The following is a 16,847-nucleotide window of genomic DNA, read 5'->3' on the forward strand; positions in this document are numbered from 1 at the left end:
GAAACAGTGTGAGTTTATATTCTCACAAATGAAACAGTGTGAGTTTATATTCTCACCAATGAAACAGTGTGAGTTTATATTCTCACCAATGAAACTGTGTGAGTTTATATTCTCACAAATGAAACAGTGTGAGTTTATATCCTCACAAATGAAACAGTGTGAGTTTATATTCTCACAAATGAAACAGTGTGAGTTTATATTCTCACAAATGAAAGTGTGAGTTTATATTCTCACAAATGAAACAGTGTGCGTTTATAATCTCACCAATGAAACAGTGTGAGTTTATATTCTCACCAATGAAACAGTGTGAGTTTATATTCTCACAAATGAAAGTGTGAGTTTATATCCTCACAAATGAAACAGTGTGAGTTTATATTCTCACAAATGAAACAGTGTGAGTTTATATTCTCGCCAATGAAACAGTGTGAGTTTATATTCTCGCCAATGAAACAGTGCGAGTTTATAATCTCACCAATGAAACAGTGTGAGTTTATATTCTCACCAATGAAACAGTGTGAGTTTATATTCTCACAAATGAAAGTGTGAGTTTATATTCTCACTAATGAAACAGTGTGAGTTTATATTCTCACAAATGAAACAGTGTGAGTTTATATTCTCGCCAAATGAGTGTGGGTTGGTATTCTTGCCATTGAAGCAGGGGGGATCTGCATTCTCACCAAAGACATGGTAAGAATACCAACAATTCTTCTCAAAGTGCAAGAAAGTATCAGTTTCTTGCTCTAGTTCACAATTATTACCAATAGTAGTCTTGATTCAGTTAGAATGCCCGACAGCCACTCAAAAGAAAACCCACCAGTGAGTTTTAGTCCATGTGGCCGCTAACATGTCTATATGACTTACCGTAACACAGAACTGTTCTGGATCACTCATGTCGTCATATTTGTCTTTCATTTTCAGCAACATATTTAACTGTTCTGGCTCTGGCATGTTTTTTAAAAGTGCTGTTACCATTTCTTCAGTCACACCATCAACCTCCAATATTCTCCTTTTGATTTCCTCATGGGGTAATTTAGCGGAACCCAGGAAAATAGCTGAAATAAAGGTCAAATAGTTCAGTTTAAAAAAGCAGGGGAACATGATAGTTTGCGGAATCATTTTTTTTTTTTTTTTTGATGAAGATGGAAGAAGATACGCAGATTTTCGCAATATATACATGGTACTAGTCCAGATTTACTAAATCTAGTCAATCACAACAATTCTTTCAAATTAAAGCACTCAACTTTACAGAATAAACCTTAGGGCTTACAAAGATTTTGAGCTGATTTCCCATCCAGGACTTTTAATTCTTTAACTTTCTTCTTTGCCGGTTCTTTCTTAGCTGCGTCAGTTCCGCCAATTTTCTTTGCTGAAAATAAAAAACACATTCTGTACTATCAAATTCTGTTGATTCATATTATGAGAATGGCAGTGAAGGCGAGAGTATGCAAAATAGGCATGTAGCAGGGAATGAACTTCAGAAGGTAAGACTTCCAAAGCTAAATACTAAAATAGTGTCTTGACTGTAACTGTGAAGAACTATCAGACTGCAATCAGCTGGAGCATCCAAGATAAAGGCAGCAGTGAATATAGCCTTGATATTGTGATTGTAGATGTGATTACTGTATAGTTACATACATCCAACTCATGCATCTCCTGATCACAAAGTCACTTTGCAACATCCTTTGCAAGACACTTTTCACTTAGCTTAATTTTTATACCAATTGCTTACAATAAAAATATAAGGGAAATTACGTTTTGCTGTTGTAAATGTCTTTGCCAATGTTTTCAATATTTCATCATCCTCTAAGCGCCCCTCATCCACTTGAGTCCAGAAGGAGTCTTTCTTTAAATTCCTTGCATTGATCTGAAAAACAGAGTGATATAGTTGAATTAATGACACACGAAATCAATTCATCTATAGTACAAAAACCAGCTGATATTGAAATCGACAAGTTATCTATCATGTTGTATTTTCCTTGTAACCAATAAATGGTATAATGAAACATGTAACAGGATTTTATAGTCATCAGGAGAAGGGGGTTGTATTTTGAAAAAAAATATGTTTGAATGCGAGGATACAATATTAAAGCGCGGTGGTCGTCGCGCAGCATGTCTTCGAATTTCATGTAAATAAACAATGTATTTTAAACGCGTTGTGTACATCGCTATGAGTCCCATATCGAACAGGACACGGCGCGACGACTGCCACCCTTTAATGTATGATTGTACCTTATCCCAGTTAGCTCTTTTCATTGGTGTTTCTGGCACATATTGCTTCTTGGCTTGCATTCCGTAAGGCAACTGGTTAACCTGGGGTGACGGAGTGTTTCCCAACAACGGCGCTGCACCCATCACAAATACACCCCCTCCTGGTGGTGGCGGCGGAGGTGCCCCACCCATTCCTGGCATTGGTGGTGGAGGTGGTGGAGGGGGTCCACCCATGCCAGGAGGTGGTGGAGGTGGAGGTGGAGGGGGTGGTGGTCCCCCCATGCCAGGTGGTGGGGGTGGAGGTGGTGGAGGTGGGGGTGGGCCACCCATACCAGGGGGCGGAGGTGGAGGAGGTGGAGGAGGCGGCGGTGGTGCTCCAGTACTCGGTGCTCCTCCAGGATTTTGAATATCTAACATGTTCACTGAACCACTTGCAATCTGAAAATGAAATAATGACCATTTAACTAAATAAATACGAGAAAGAATGTTGAGATGGCTGATAACTGTTTTTGAAAAGTGAATGAAATATATGGAGAAACTGATAGCAGCTGAACACCCTAATATGGTTGGATTGAGAGATGTGGTCGATGGGACATGTCTCCAATTTACTTGATAGTTAGTCCTGGCAGTTTCATAGTTTTGGTATTTTTATAAATAACATCAGAAAATATCTTATTAACACTTTAACACAAGTGCACAACTATAAAGTAAGTTTCAGAAATGTAATTACATGTTTGAGTAAATGACGATTACATACATACAACAGCTAAACATGTTTTGGCATGTGAAACTAACCTTCTGTTTCAAATTGTTCATATCCAACTCCAGTTGTTCAATTTTTGTATTTGCCTGCGTCAATTTGGCCTCAGACTCTTGCCTCGCTGTGCACTCCTCTTCCAAATCTTTCTGCAGCTTGGACACCTTCTCTGCATTTTGTTCGGCGCTAGCTTTTTCCGCCAGTCCTTCTACCAACGGATCAACATCAATAACAAATCGCTTTGTTGACTTGAAATCTGGGTCTATTCCACTTTTATGGAGTATAATTTGAGCAACACACTCTTCTATGAGTTTATAGTACTGTGGCCTGGCAATGCAAGATGCAAGAACACAGGTTATAACAGTTCACAAAGACACTCATTCGATCAACATTAAATTAAAACTAATTACTGCAGTAGTCACAACTGAATATAGTTTTGGATGACGTGATAGCATCAAGCCTATATAAATACTTAATAACACATGTACTGTAAAATCTGTAGTAAAAGCCGCGGCTCCTAATAAAATGATACAATGCAACAGAGGGGATGTGGCTTCTATTAGAGCATCTACACATATAAGAAATGGTGTTTTTTTGGTTCTCAATTGCTCAAAAAGAATGGGTGCGACTTCTATTAGGGATGCAGCTTCTAATACAGATTTTACGGTACTTGTAATGTAATACTTATATACCTTAGTCCTAAAATTTTGTTACAAATAGGCTTTAATAAGTTTCACCCTCCCAAATTTGAAATAATCAACATGACACCAATGTAAAAACATGCTATCTGAAGGTATACACTGTGCAGTACGGCAAAATAGGTGTATTTTATGTTGTCTACAGGATCTATGGAAACTATTAAACTACGAGTATAATAAAATATATGATAGACTAACCTTGCATATGTATCATCTCTGATAGATAGTAAATGTTGTAAAATAGACAGAAAAAAAGGTTCTGCAGCGGTATTCGATGTTGTATTTAAAAGAAGGGTAAATAAATCCTGGGGATCAGTGCAACGAAGTTAAGGTAAAAACAATTCAATACCTAATTATATTTCACAAAGAAGATCATTTGCATAATACCCATCATGCATTGCTAGAACAAATGGTTTAGTGTCCATATCATGGGTGTCATAAGTATGGTAAATAGCAGGTATTTTTGCCATTATTTGAGGATTGGGACTTATTGTATTATAAACAAATGAAATTTGAAGAAAGCCATAGAGGGCATAGTTTCCGACATTAAAAATATGAAAAGGACTTCAAAGATGGTGAAATTGAATAAACACATCATCATCGATTGAACCAAATGCTCCCATAATGTAATGGGTAGTTTAAACATGCAAATGGTAATAATTGAGACTTTGATTTTCTCTAGTCATTTAGTCGCAGTCGATTGCTTTTACTGAAAATACTTTGTTTTGTTAAATATAATTCAGTGATAGAATCATTTGTGGTGATTTGGGAATTGTAGAAACATTGCATAACATTTTTTGAATATAAAATGGTTGACTCTTCTTGTAATAAAACAATAATAAAACTTCAAGCGGAAAAATTGGCATAATAATATTACACAAAATTAAAAATTTTTCTGCAAAGGATATTCTAATTCCATTCTAATATTATTATATCTGTGAGAAAGTTCTTCCAAGTCATCTTCTTTTTGGTCTTCAAAGACCGTTAATTGCGTATTCAAATCATCACTGGGGTCACGACCTAATTCCTAGTAAGAGAAAATAATTTATTTCAATTATTACAGTTTTCCCTTCAGTGTATTAAAACTAAAGACAGTAATATAACAGGAGATCAACAATCTTCCTTCAGTGTTCTCTCCAGAAATTTGAACCCTCGTGGCAATGACAATTTACATATGAATTTGCAAAATATTTGCATATTTATTCCAAACAGTGATGAATATTCTAAGCAATTACACAGTTTACTATTAATTGACTTACAAATGAGTGTTACAACTACACTAACACAAGTTTCAGGTTTTCAGCAACTGATCAATTTGATTTAAAAAATCATCAATGACACAGTGAAAACGACACTGTAGCAGTCAGGATATCGACTATGGCTGAGTCAGACCAGTGTGGCAGTAAAACAAAGCACTGTGGCGGTACCGCTGCTCTGTTTGCATGCTGGGGAGAGCACTGATTCATTTTAAACTTAATAGCTAGTTTTCAAAGTACTACGTTGTGCGATCAGTAAGTGTCCAGTTACATTCTCTAATTGAATCATTGTGATCAACCTGAAAAATGATTAAATCAGTTGGAATGGCAACAAATCATGACGTATTGGAGCACTGATACCATTCTGCACAGATCGCCATGGAGGCTAATACCAAAATGAATGTAAATGTTTTTATAAATCACTCACGGTACTTTTCTTTATATTTAAAGTAATACTTCTAAATTCGATTTCAAAATTTTGTTGGATAAGAATTCTCATGAATAAAATCCAAAGCCATACATTATATAATAATCCCAATAATAAAGCTTCCTGAATGCTCTTAGAGTGCAACTTCAACAGACAGAAAAACTCACTATTTAAACTTTTTTTTTCCAGACATTTTGCTGGTGACTTCAATTATTCAATTTCTTACAGGAATTAGTGCAAGACTTTTTGCAGATCATACAAAGTCAGAATGCATTTTTTATTATTGAAAATTATTTTAACAGCAGATAACAGTTTTGCTTGTCACATACTATTGACACAACAAACCCATTTCTTTCATTTTCATAAATGCTTATCCACTGAATCCAACAAACGAGCACAATGCCTTATGACGTCGTTTAAATGTCATTTATTCCATCAGCCTCTCATTTCAGTTTGAATTGTGAAATTGATAAAAACTAAGGGAATTGGTTAGTTGTGTCAATAATACAATATTCTTAAAACATAAAATCATCACATAATTTTTTTAAGTTCTATCAGTTCAGCCATTGATCACTAATCAAATAAGAAAGTTGCCTTCAATCACACACATGTGTGGTTTAGAAGAAAATAATTTACTTAAATATTATAAATATCACATGGTCATAAAAATTTAATTGAATGATATTGGTCATCATAGCTTGTTGATGCTTTCTTTAGTAAGGGTATGTTGCCATAAATAAGCTGTGGGAAAACAGCAAAACATCACAACATGTGTGGTTTAGAAGAAAATAATTTACTTAAATATTATAAATATCACATGATCATAAACATTTAATTGAATGATATTGGTCATCATAGCTTGTTGATGCTTTCTTCAGTAAGGGTATGTTGCCATAAATAAGCTGTGGGAAAACAGCAAAACATCACAACATGTGTGGTTTAGAAGAAAATAATTTACTTAAATATTATAAATATCACATGGTCATAAACATTTAATTGAATGATATTGGTCATCATAGCTTGTTGATGCTTTCTTCAGTAAGGGTATGTTGCCATAAATAAGCTGTGGGAAAACAGCAAAACATCACAACATGTGTGGTTTAGAAGAAAATAATTTACTTAAATATTATAAATATCACATGGTCATAAACATTTAATTGAATGATATTGGTCATCATAGCTTGTTGATGCTTTCTTTAGTAAGGGTATGTTGCCATAAATAAGCTGTGGGAAAACAGCCAAACATCACAACATGTGTGGTTTAGAAGAAAATAATTTACTTAAATATTATAAATATCACATGGTCATAAAAATTTTATTGAATGATATTGGTCATCATAGCTTGTTGATGCTTTCTTTAGTAAGGGTATGTTGCCATAAATAAGCTGTGGGAAAACAGCAAAACATCACAACATGTGTGGTTTAGAAGAAAATAATTTACTTAAATATTATAAATATCACAGGGTCATACAAATTTAATTGAATGATATTGGTCATCATAGCTTGTTGATGCTTTCTTTAGTAAGGGTATGTTGCCATAAATAAGCTGTGGAAAACAGCACAACAACACAACATGTGTGGTGTTGATTTAAAATTATATAGAACCTAGAAAGAGGGTATGAATAGCATACCTTGTGGGAGCAGGAGAAAAGTAAAAGTTTCATTGTAAGGGAAGCATAAATCTCCATGTAGACATTGGATCACTGGCTTATTCAGAAATACATCCTGGGTTACTGACACACACTAAATTTACATAACAATGTGTGTTATATAACCACTTGACTAGGCAGCACACCTGTTTTATGCAATACCAGCCAGTGTTTTGTAACCTTCTCTTCTATTGGCTGGAATTACTTCTTACCTTATCACTTAGCCAATGAGAAACAACGTCTCATGAGAGGGAGAATATACCTGCTTTCAAATTGGTTGTCAACAGGGATTGGCTGATGACAAATCACATGTCAGTGCAACTTTGAATTACAGGTCATAGTTCTAAAGACAGTTCAGTCTGAGGTCATTCAATACTATGTCTGATATACATTTATGCAAATGAGATATGACAAACATACCACTGATTTCTAAGTGTATGTTTGTTCAACTAACCTCTAGTACATTGTGCAGTCCTGTACGCATGAGTTCATTCCTAATATGTAATCTGAAGTCCAACTCATCAGGCTGAGACACCAGTGCATTAATTAACTGCATACAGACTACCTGTAAAACCATAGAAAAGTATATCAATATATTACATGTCTGTTGAACAATCGGTAGACACAAGCCAGTTGAAGTAGTCGTAATACATGATTACACATAACTGATTTCATTTTTTATAATTGTTTTTTTTATGCCATCATTACATACAGGCCTCAGTTCCAAGATTCCATGATATTCAAGATTTCAAAAATTGAGTTGAAATATGGTTTATGTCTGGCGCCCTCTATAAACAGACAGTAATAATAGATGAGGTTTACCATAGAGGGCATCATTAGGATTTGACCTACCTGTAGTTGTTTATTTGGAGATCTACTTAATGCTTCGACTATCGGCTGAAACCTACTTCTTTTTTCAATTTCACCGTAGACTGTGATGGCTGCCAGTGCTCTATCATGCCTGTTTAAGAGATAAGACATGTATATTAAATATTTAGGCATTTCTTGAAAAGCGACATGCAGCTGAACAATAATTTTTCTACTCAAGTTCAAACAAAATCTATCCATACACAACCAAGATCTGGTTCCAGAATGGCAGAAATGTTTGATTTTGATAAACATCAAAATTGCGGCCATCTTGAATCAGATTGTAAAATCAATGGTCATGTATAAATATCTTCAATATGATGGTCAAATAAATACACCTACATTTGAGTGACAAGAAGTATGATATGTTTGCACATGATTAGTCAAGGCATGTCAGAGATAGAGCTCCAGTACAAATTTCAATAAAACATAATTGACTACCAGTTGGCCATTTTAAATCTGACCCAAAAAACGAAATGACATGTATCAAGGTCTCATAATGTAAAATATATGTAAGTTTGTGCAACATCGATTGATACACGACTGATATCTGGTTCCGGAATGGCATTCAGCTGGCCATAATGAATTAGATCATAAAATCATACGCATATGTATTTCAAGTTATATGATGTGTATGTGAAGCCATCGCATGTCCGAGATACAGATCTGATGTACGGACAAAGGTTCATCCGTAAGTCTCCATTTTCGAATTGTGTCCAAAAGCAGACTAATAACCATACAAATGTTTTTTTGCTACTTTACTTACATATAAATAGCTGGGCTACATGTAACCAACAATCATTAGGCAAAGGGTTAACACATTGCACGCTGATGCCAATTTTGTTCATATTTATTTTATCTGTAGGGGCTTCAGCAGGTGATATGTCCATTGCTGGTCTTATGCTTTTTGTGATTAGCAAACACGCATGACACAGTAATACTCACCCATCAGGTGGAACAAGACATACAGCAGCCATCAGCTTGACAGCATCAATCATGGTTCCTTCATGTGTTGGATCCACCGATCTCGCCAGATTTATCAGACCATCCTCTTCCGCAAACATTGTCTGGATACCAAACTTATTATTCATAAACGCTCTAAGACATCGTATGCATTCATGTTGAATCTCGGGATGCAGCTTACCAGAGCTGTGTGGATAATGGACACCAGGTACAATTTATTATAAACCTCATAACTGAAAATAAGTACTCACATGTAGTAAATTATCATATGTCTAACTTGTGACGAAACACGGCAGATCAAAAACCTATATCACTACTGTGTTACATTACATACTGGCAAACTTTTTTTCATTGTAAACACAGCCAGATAGTTGTTGGGTAATTATGGATTGTCATAACAATGGTTCATTTTGGCAAGCTCATGTGCGTACTATTATTCAGCCGTCCCCCAAAAAACGATTGAAATTTAAAAAAATCCTTTAGGATTTAAAGCAAATATATCAAACGAGTAGAATCTCCACACACCATATGCAAGACATTCGCGGTAATCACTCATATCTGCTGATGTCGATCTACAGGAAAATACTTTGGGATTATATATAAATAGCGCCAACTGGAGACACAATGAGAAGTGATTTAAACAATTTGCGTCATTTTGTGATGGGATGAATCACAGAAAATTAGTAATTTGTGTAGTAGTGTACATTTATGACACATTTCTACAAAATGTTAATATTATTAATGTTACCAAATCATGAAAATTTCAAAACAGTGACGAAAAAAAAATAACAATTTAGACAATGCCCCAAAAGAAAACTTTGATGTTGCTGGAGGTTCATAAAAGTTCACCTTGGCATTAAATCATGGGTAAAACAAGTTAAGACAAATATTGAAATATGACATTAAAATTAAAATTTGTTGAGGGTCCCACGCAGCATTTTCCAAATAAAATTCAATTGTGGCGCTTCAATAAAATTAATTCTTAACTGGCAATAATGTTTTTGGACCATTTGAAAGTTGTGCAATCAAAGGCAGTGTTCAAAAAAGACAACAAACTGGCTCTACTACAACACAGAGAATCTGCCTGAGACAAACCAATAACTCATTTAGGTCTGGTCAAAAATGTCCTATTTTAATGATCCATTGTACTGTAAATGCATTAATTATTCACTGGGTTTTAATTTCCCTGTTTTTGCTGATAAGTAAAATACACTAAATCTACGTGAACATGTACAATAACAATAATACTCATTGTTTTCTCAGCAAATTGGTATAAGTAAAACACAGTGCTTATTGCTCAAAACACCAAAATAGTGAAATTAAATGTCAGGGAAAATAAATGGTTTTACAGTACAAAAACAACACACATTTTTGGTTGACATGCACTTCTATTGGATATGTGGTTCTAATTTATATGGTATATCATTTATTAATTATTAATAATTATTAATAATTAATACTTGTCCATTTAACAAATTGGTTTCCATAACAGCAAAATCCTTATGTTGTCACTGCAAAATTTAGCAGTATTTAGTCAGCAGAGAGTTAATAAACTTTTAAGTGAAATTCATTATTTTTTTTATTCTATGTTTGTACTGAAAACACATCAGTAACTTTAATTTAATTTACTTAATGCATGACTGTCACGTAATGAGTCAAATTGAGAACACAGGAATTGTGGATACTTATAATAAAGACATCATGGATTGAAAAGAATAGGTAAATTGAGGTTAACCGAACCCAAATAACCTCTAGATACAGAATATGTATGGGTAAGATGACTTTTGTGTTTAGAATAATATTACGTTAGTTCACTGGTTAAAAGTTAAACAATGGTGGTATTGTGAGTGATTGAGTGAGTATTAGGTAACCCACTTTCATTCACAACACCATTTCTGCTGTTCCAACAGAGCTAAAATTAAGACAATTTATCCCAGGTGTTGAATGGAAGTATAGGGTTCAAAATCTAAATGTACAGTTATTGCTGGCATGAGAGTGTAAATTGCACATCACTAGGTTGGCTAGGAATAAATATTGTCAGTAAATCTTTAATGAGCAGATTAGTTCATACTATTACGAATACTATACTGTAAATCCGTACGATAAAGTGAGTGCCGAAATAACAGAGGTGTATTTATGACAATGATCCAGCATTATGTACTTTTTGCTTTATGTGCACTTCTCTTAGAGATGCACTTCTAATACAGCAAATACGATAATTTGAGTTTGTACGTGAATGATTTTGCTCTGGAAATATAATTGAAATAGAACTTTACAACTTGTGTCTGGATTTCAAACACACTCCTGTATTCATTCATTGTTCATTTAAATCAATTAATTAAATCCAACCTGCAAGGTGGCAGTCCCATCATAAACCAGTGTTGTCCCAACAGCATTCAAGTAATGGTCACTGTGCATGGATTTTTTGGGAAACAAATAAACATCTCTTGTGTATGCCAATTACACAAACCTTGAGTCTCCCTGTATTTATTATAATTTTAAATCACCACAGAAATGGTTCAAGTTCAATTTCTCTCCTCACAAAATACCTGGTCGAAAATTATGCTCACTGGATCCAAAATTAACAAAGAAATTCTACAATTTACATAGAAATTTTGCACATGAGAAAAATTATGATATCCACCAATTGAACTGTCCTTTGCATTTTGCAAGTATGTTCCCAGGTGCAGAGCGAGAGAGGGACAATTTCTACACAACCTGGTCCAAAAAACATTTCTAGAATCTGTCAGTCTGTGGTAAGTAGGTATGTCGATATTAGTTTTCTGCAGATGACCCTGTGGAACCCTACCTTTACACCACAAGACAGGTATATTCACAAGAAACTTAAGACTTACTATTCATAACAATCTCTGAGTATTTTCAACACAAGTTTTAAACCGGCTCTACCGAACTGCTGTACCCAGCTTATTGTGTTATTAGTCAATGATATCCTCAGTGATTCCAGCATGTGTAGTAAGTGATCTCCTTTAATTCCACTTTTCAGTTCTTGAATATAATCACTAGGTTTCAGTGTTGTGCTGTCTCGTCTCTGTGTAGTCAAGAAAAAAAACAAAAACATGCTGGTTGATAAATTGCTGGGTTTTCTCAAGATTTATTTTGAGTTTTAAAGCGGGAGGGTTGTCACCTGTGCACAGGTGGGAATTGAGTCCCAAGCGACGATAACAACACATGCTTAGAACGCAAAGGCTCATGGGTACACGCTATGACCACCTGACGCATGCATAGGTGACGACTCCCCCGCTTTAAGGAAGATGATAAATGAGACAGGAGTGGCAACACTTTATTCATTTTGAGATATTTATTAAATGGTGAAAACAAATTTCAATTTAGTACACACAGGAGAAGCCAAGCATGATAACAATGTTTGCATTGAACATCTAGAAAAGCAATACATGTATGAGGAATATATGACTGATTCAGGTAGTGCAGTGTTGTAGAAGGAAAAATATCCATGTTAGTCTTAGGAACGCGAGGTAATGATCGAGAGGGACTGATGGGGGCATTCGTATTGCGGCGTTAGAGGTTAAGTTTGAACCTCTGAATGCTACCGGTATATCCATTCCCGACCATTGAGAAGCAAAATTTTACACATTTTTACGTATTTTTCAATACTTTCTTTGGTCTTGATGAAAATCAATGAGTAAATTTGGAAAAAAAATTATTAAGTTTATTTAAGTGGAAGGTGACAAAAGATGACTTTGATATTTATAGGGTTAATCGCAGTGGATTTGTTGCTTTGCACTAATGAATTAAACAATCTACAAATAAGCAGAAATAACACCTAGCTAATAATTAACTTTATACAGAATTATATTAATCCCTTAATCTCAGGCTTGTTCTGGAAAGCTTAATTCCATTGTTTTCAGTGTGAGATGTACATGTATATCCGTGGGTAATAACATATTCCACGTATTACAAATTAAACTTAATTTTCATTTTCTCTAAATACTGAAATACAATTTATAAGTTCTTGACTCTAGAGGGCTATACACAAACATATTTCCACAAATTTTCTTTACAATGCCTGGCAAACAATATGGTGCCACACCCACTTGCTCTGCGCATGTCTCAATTTCATGTAAAACCAGCAATTTATGTAATTTATTTATGATGTATGAGCAGGACTTTTAAACTCATTTGTCCAAAATGTATGTTTCCTATATATTTACTACCGGTATTTTCTCTGCTACATGTATGTGAGTTACTATTCAGTTCTTCAAGTAAAAATTGTACTTGTCCCAAGCTATAGAACTATCGATAATGTCTAGCCGTAATGTCACATGGGACCCATAGCAAACATGACGCTATGTACCTGTGCTCTAATTTATAACATGCTAGCATGCTAGCAAAAAGACAGCCTGACAACGCATGCCCTGCATGTCATTTTAGGTGAGAGAGTTTAATTATCAACTGTCAATATTAAGCAAGAAATGTGACTGTTCTAGATATAATTTTAGGCTTCAATAAACACATCAATTAGAGAAGCAATTCACGACATGACTAATAATCATAACTAATATGTTAATAAATCAAACACATAATATTCTAAGCAACAAAACAGAATATTAATCTCAGTTAATACATCTGTGTTTCCATACATTACCTTTTTCTTAATTCAATAAGGCATTAAATTTGTAGGAAATTAAAGGAAATTCATTCTGAGATGCACTGCGATCCTTCTATTCAAACTACATACTTCCAAAATAAATATATAAATAAATAAATCACTATATTTTCCGCAGTAGTCTAGAAGCAAACAAATCAGGTATTCTGTGTAGCGAACTGGTTTGAGCATATGTGGAGTTATTCAATAGATTTAGTGAAACGAGTTTTTGCAATTTGACAAAATTTATAAGGAAGGAAATAAAGGTCATGTGTCTCCCATGTATAAAAGATACAAAATGATAATGTAAAAAAATTACACCTATTCGAAAAATCTAATTGTTTTGCAGATTTTGGTAATTTAATTACTTCTAAAATTTTGACTGATCACAGAATTTCGTTTATCTCAGATTTTATTTTTTTGGACCAATGATTAGACTGCAATTTAGGCTTTAATTAATGAAAAAAAAAATGTTACATGATTTTAGGGACACATGAGTTTATAATAATTATGCAGAAAGACGGACTGTTGAAATAGCTGTACTGTAAAATGACTAATTTTCACTGGGTTTAAATTTCACTGATTTACCATTTCAGGCATATTCAGTGGGTTTTAAATTCACGGTTTTATCATTTAGATAATATATTTTATGCTAAATTTTACATATTCACTGGGTTTTAATTTAGCGCATTTTCCAGTCAGCGAAATAAGCCAAATTAAAACCCAGTGAATAATTAACCATTTTACAGTATGTCATTTTACCAAGTTTAGATTAATTCTTAATTTTAGCTGTTTATTTATTTACTTGAACAATACCATTGGACAAATTTATAAAGTTATCAAAATATCAATTTGTTTCCAAAATATATGTTTTTTTTTAATTTTAATAAATTGTCATGATAAGAGTTTTTATGAAAATTGTTTTTTTTCTTTTTTTTTAAATTTGTGGCAAAATCTAGATAAGCAACTTAAATATTATTTGTTCAGGACTACTGTAATTGTTAGACAGAACAAAACAATCAAAGAAATAGGGCAATTACTAACAAAGGGCAAATTAATATTATTATTATGTAGTCTGGCTATTTTAGTAATGAAGCTCTGCACAGTTGTAGACCCAGCATTCATGGCCACAGAAATAACATGCTTGAAAACAAATACAGGTTCTTCACATGTTAAGGTAGAGATGCAGTTTATTTGTGAATTTCAATCCAAAATATTTTTTTTCGTTTTTTATATAGATTTTTATCTAAAGAACATTCTGTGAAAATTTGACCAATGAATTCTTATTGGAACACCGTTAAAATTGCTGTTTATTTTCTGGTTAAAAATAAAAAACACTCACACGTGGCAATGTTTATGTCCAATTGCCTAATTTGCATGAGTAACCAAATAACAGGACCTTTGATTGACAATATCCAAATCGAGCTTGTACGGGTCATAGTTCATTCAATTCACGCGCATGTGCAATTATTCTCAATTCAGTTATCGCTCGCTAGCAAACCAAACATTATATTTCCTCAGTGTTTTTTCCTAATTTTTATCATTACATTATGCGTGGTGTGAAAGGAAAGAGAGGTAGAAAGAAGATTCAGATGATTTCTATGTCGGAAGAGGCAAAAGCTACACTGAAGGCATCAGCCCACCGAACGAAAAACAAAATCGATGTGAACGTCCAAACGTGACTTTCCCTGAAGGCGTGAATCCGAGTTTCTGATTGACTGAGAGATTTTATTTTTAAATAATTGTTCTCAAAAAATAAACTGAGCATGTGAAGAATAATTTAACATTGTTTACAGTGATAACTGCTCATTGACAAAACGAAGCTTACCCATTCACGCTAGTCACAATAAACATCATACTCTTGAATAGGAGTCAATGACTACGGTAAAACTTAGACTCTATTTTAGGCATCAGGAATGATTGAAATGTCCGAAAATGACGCCAAAATACACCTTAAAAGTCCCATTTTATTTTTTTCTAAATTCCATCCCGAATTTACGGTAGAATCTGGTCCCTCAAATAAGGGACACGTGAGCTTTGATTCTAACGGATATATTGCACTGGGCCGGGGAGATACAAACTTTCGTGTATCTTTTGTCCAATGGATACCTGTACTTCGATCATTCGCAAGTTTTGCTAGGTGGTGCGAGACAGCTTTGTTTGCAACCAGACGAACTCCGTTTAATTCAATGAAGCAAACAACTGACAAAGCTAAAATAAATTGCCGAGGTACGCTAAAATAAATTGAAAACAAGCAAATAATATTAATGAAAAATAAATCACAGAGAGAGGTAACTTGATACATTAACAACTCTTGACGCGCTGACCGCTTCTCCGCGTCTGATGTTTTGTTTTCCTTGTCATAATACTTACTGATTGATGATTTTGTTTTGATTTTTGAGTTTTTTAGCCTGCAACTCGGCCACGACCTTTGCTTTTTCCGTGAAAAATGGGGAAGTTTACGTCAATTTGACGGACATTCCATTTTTTTAAACTAACGAAGCACACTGTTTAGCACTCCTATTTTTTTCATTTGCCGATTTCTACTCAGAAAAATTCGACCGCTCGAAAATGCACCTTAATTTAGCACTCATAAAACATGTCAGATTTCCAACACAAATTATTTAAAACCGGTCGAAATTTTCGAACTTTTACGTTAGGAGCTGGAGCTCTCTTCTTGCAGGCGACCGTCGCCGGTAGTACAACAGCATGTTTTGTACGTACATCCGTGCGCTTATTGTCTGCGACTGTCTTAGAAAATCCCTGAATAAGGCGTTACAAAAATCGGAAAAAATAAAAAATTGCCTCCTTAAAAAACGAACAGAATTCAAATATTTCTTTTAACAAATATGTTGCAGTGGGAAAAATGGGATTGGAAACGATAAACAAAACTTCTGTGCCTCGCGTTTCGATTCTAGGATTACGCGATTATTCATTATTGTGCGTTCGCTTCCTGGAGTTGGTTCTCAATACTACATAAAAATCATCGAGGATAAATAATTTAATATCCCACTTTGTACTCTTCACGGTAAACCATAGGCTCTGAAATACTCGTAGAATTTTTATTGAAAATACAGCGAAGAGAAGCCATGATGTTTTGATCGTGATAAAAGGTCATCTTCCTAGGACCGCTACCTGTTTAATAATTCATGAGATGACGTCATATTTACTGGGCATTGCCACGTGTTTTTACCGACCCCATCAAAACACTGGTATGAATGACGTGTTTCTGATTTATATATTCAAGAGCAGTTGTTCTGGTCCAACGATTTTACATAAAATGTCTATGTCTATACGTTAACTTTCAATTTCAATAGTCTAGAAAGTATGACAAAGCAGTAATTCCCGGTTTAACGCGCAAATATGCAAATTAGCCTTTTTCTCGTCTTCTATTTTTG

At 34.3% G+C, this 16,847-nt stretch overlaps 1 protein-coding gene across 1 annotated transcript in view; it reads right to left on the bottom strand.

The window, feature by feature from the left end:
• Positions 1 to 16,847, bottom strand: part of LOC102808568 (protein diaphanous homolog 2-like) — a 62,965-nt gene that overhangs the window by 10,957 nt on the left and 35,161 nt on the right. The window contains exons 4-14 of the mRNA XM_085497831.1: positions 11,681 to 11,874; positions 8,808 to 9,011; positions 7,844 to 7,956; positions 7,450 to 7,556; positions 4,572 to 4,690; positions 3,862 to 3,978; positions 3,004 to 3,292; positions 2,230 to 2,646; positions 1,753 to 1,864; positions 1,268 to 1,366; positions 862 to 1,052 (exon numbers count right to left, since the gene is read on the bottom strand). Coding sequence (XP_085353957.1) covers positions 862 to 1,052; positions 1,268 to 1,366; positions 1,753 to 1,864; positions 2,230 to 2,646; positions 3,004 to 3,292; positions 3,862 to 3,978; positions 4,572 to 4,690; positions 7,450 to 7,556; positions 7,844 to 7,956; positions 8,808 to 9,011; positions 11,681 to 11,874 — 1,962 coding nt within the window. The remainder of the gene's footprint in view (positions 1 to 861; positions 1,053 to 1,267; positions 1,367 to 1,752; positions 1,865 to 2,229; positions 2,647 to 3,003; positions 3,293 to 3,861; positions 3,979 to 4,571; positions 4,691 to 7,449; positions 7,557 to 7,843; positions 7,957 to 8,807; positions 9,012 to 11,680; positions 11,875 to 16,847) is intronic.

The sequence above is a fragment of the Saccoglossus kowalevskii genome, chromosome 4 (assembly GCF_978046115.1).
Source record: "Saccoglossus kowalevskii chromosome 4, keSacKowa6.1, whole genome shotgun sequence".
NCBI classification, from domain to species: domain Eukaryota; kingdom Metazoa; phylum Hemichordata; class Enteropneusta; family Harrimaniidae; genus Saccoglossus; species Saccoglossus kowalevskii.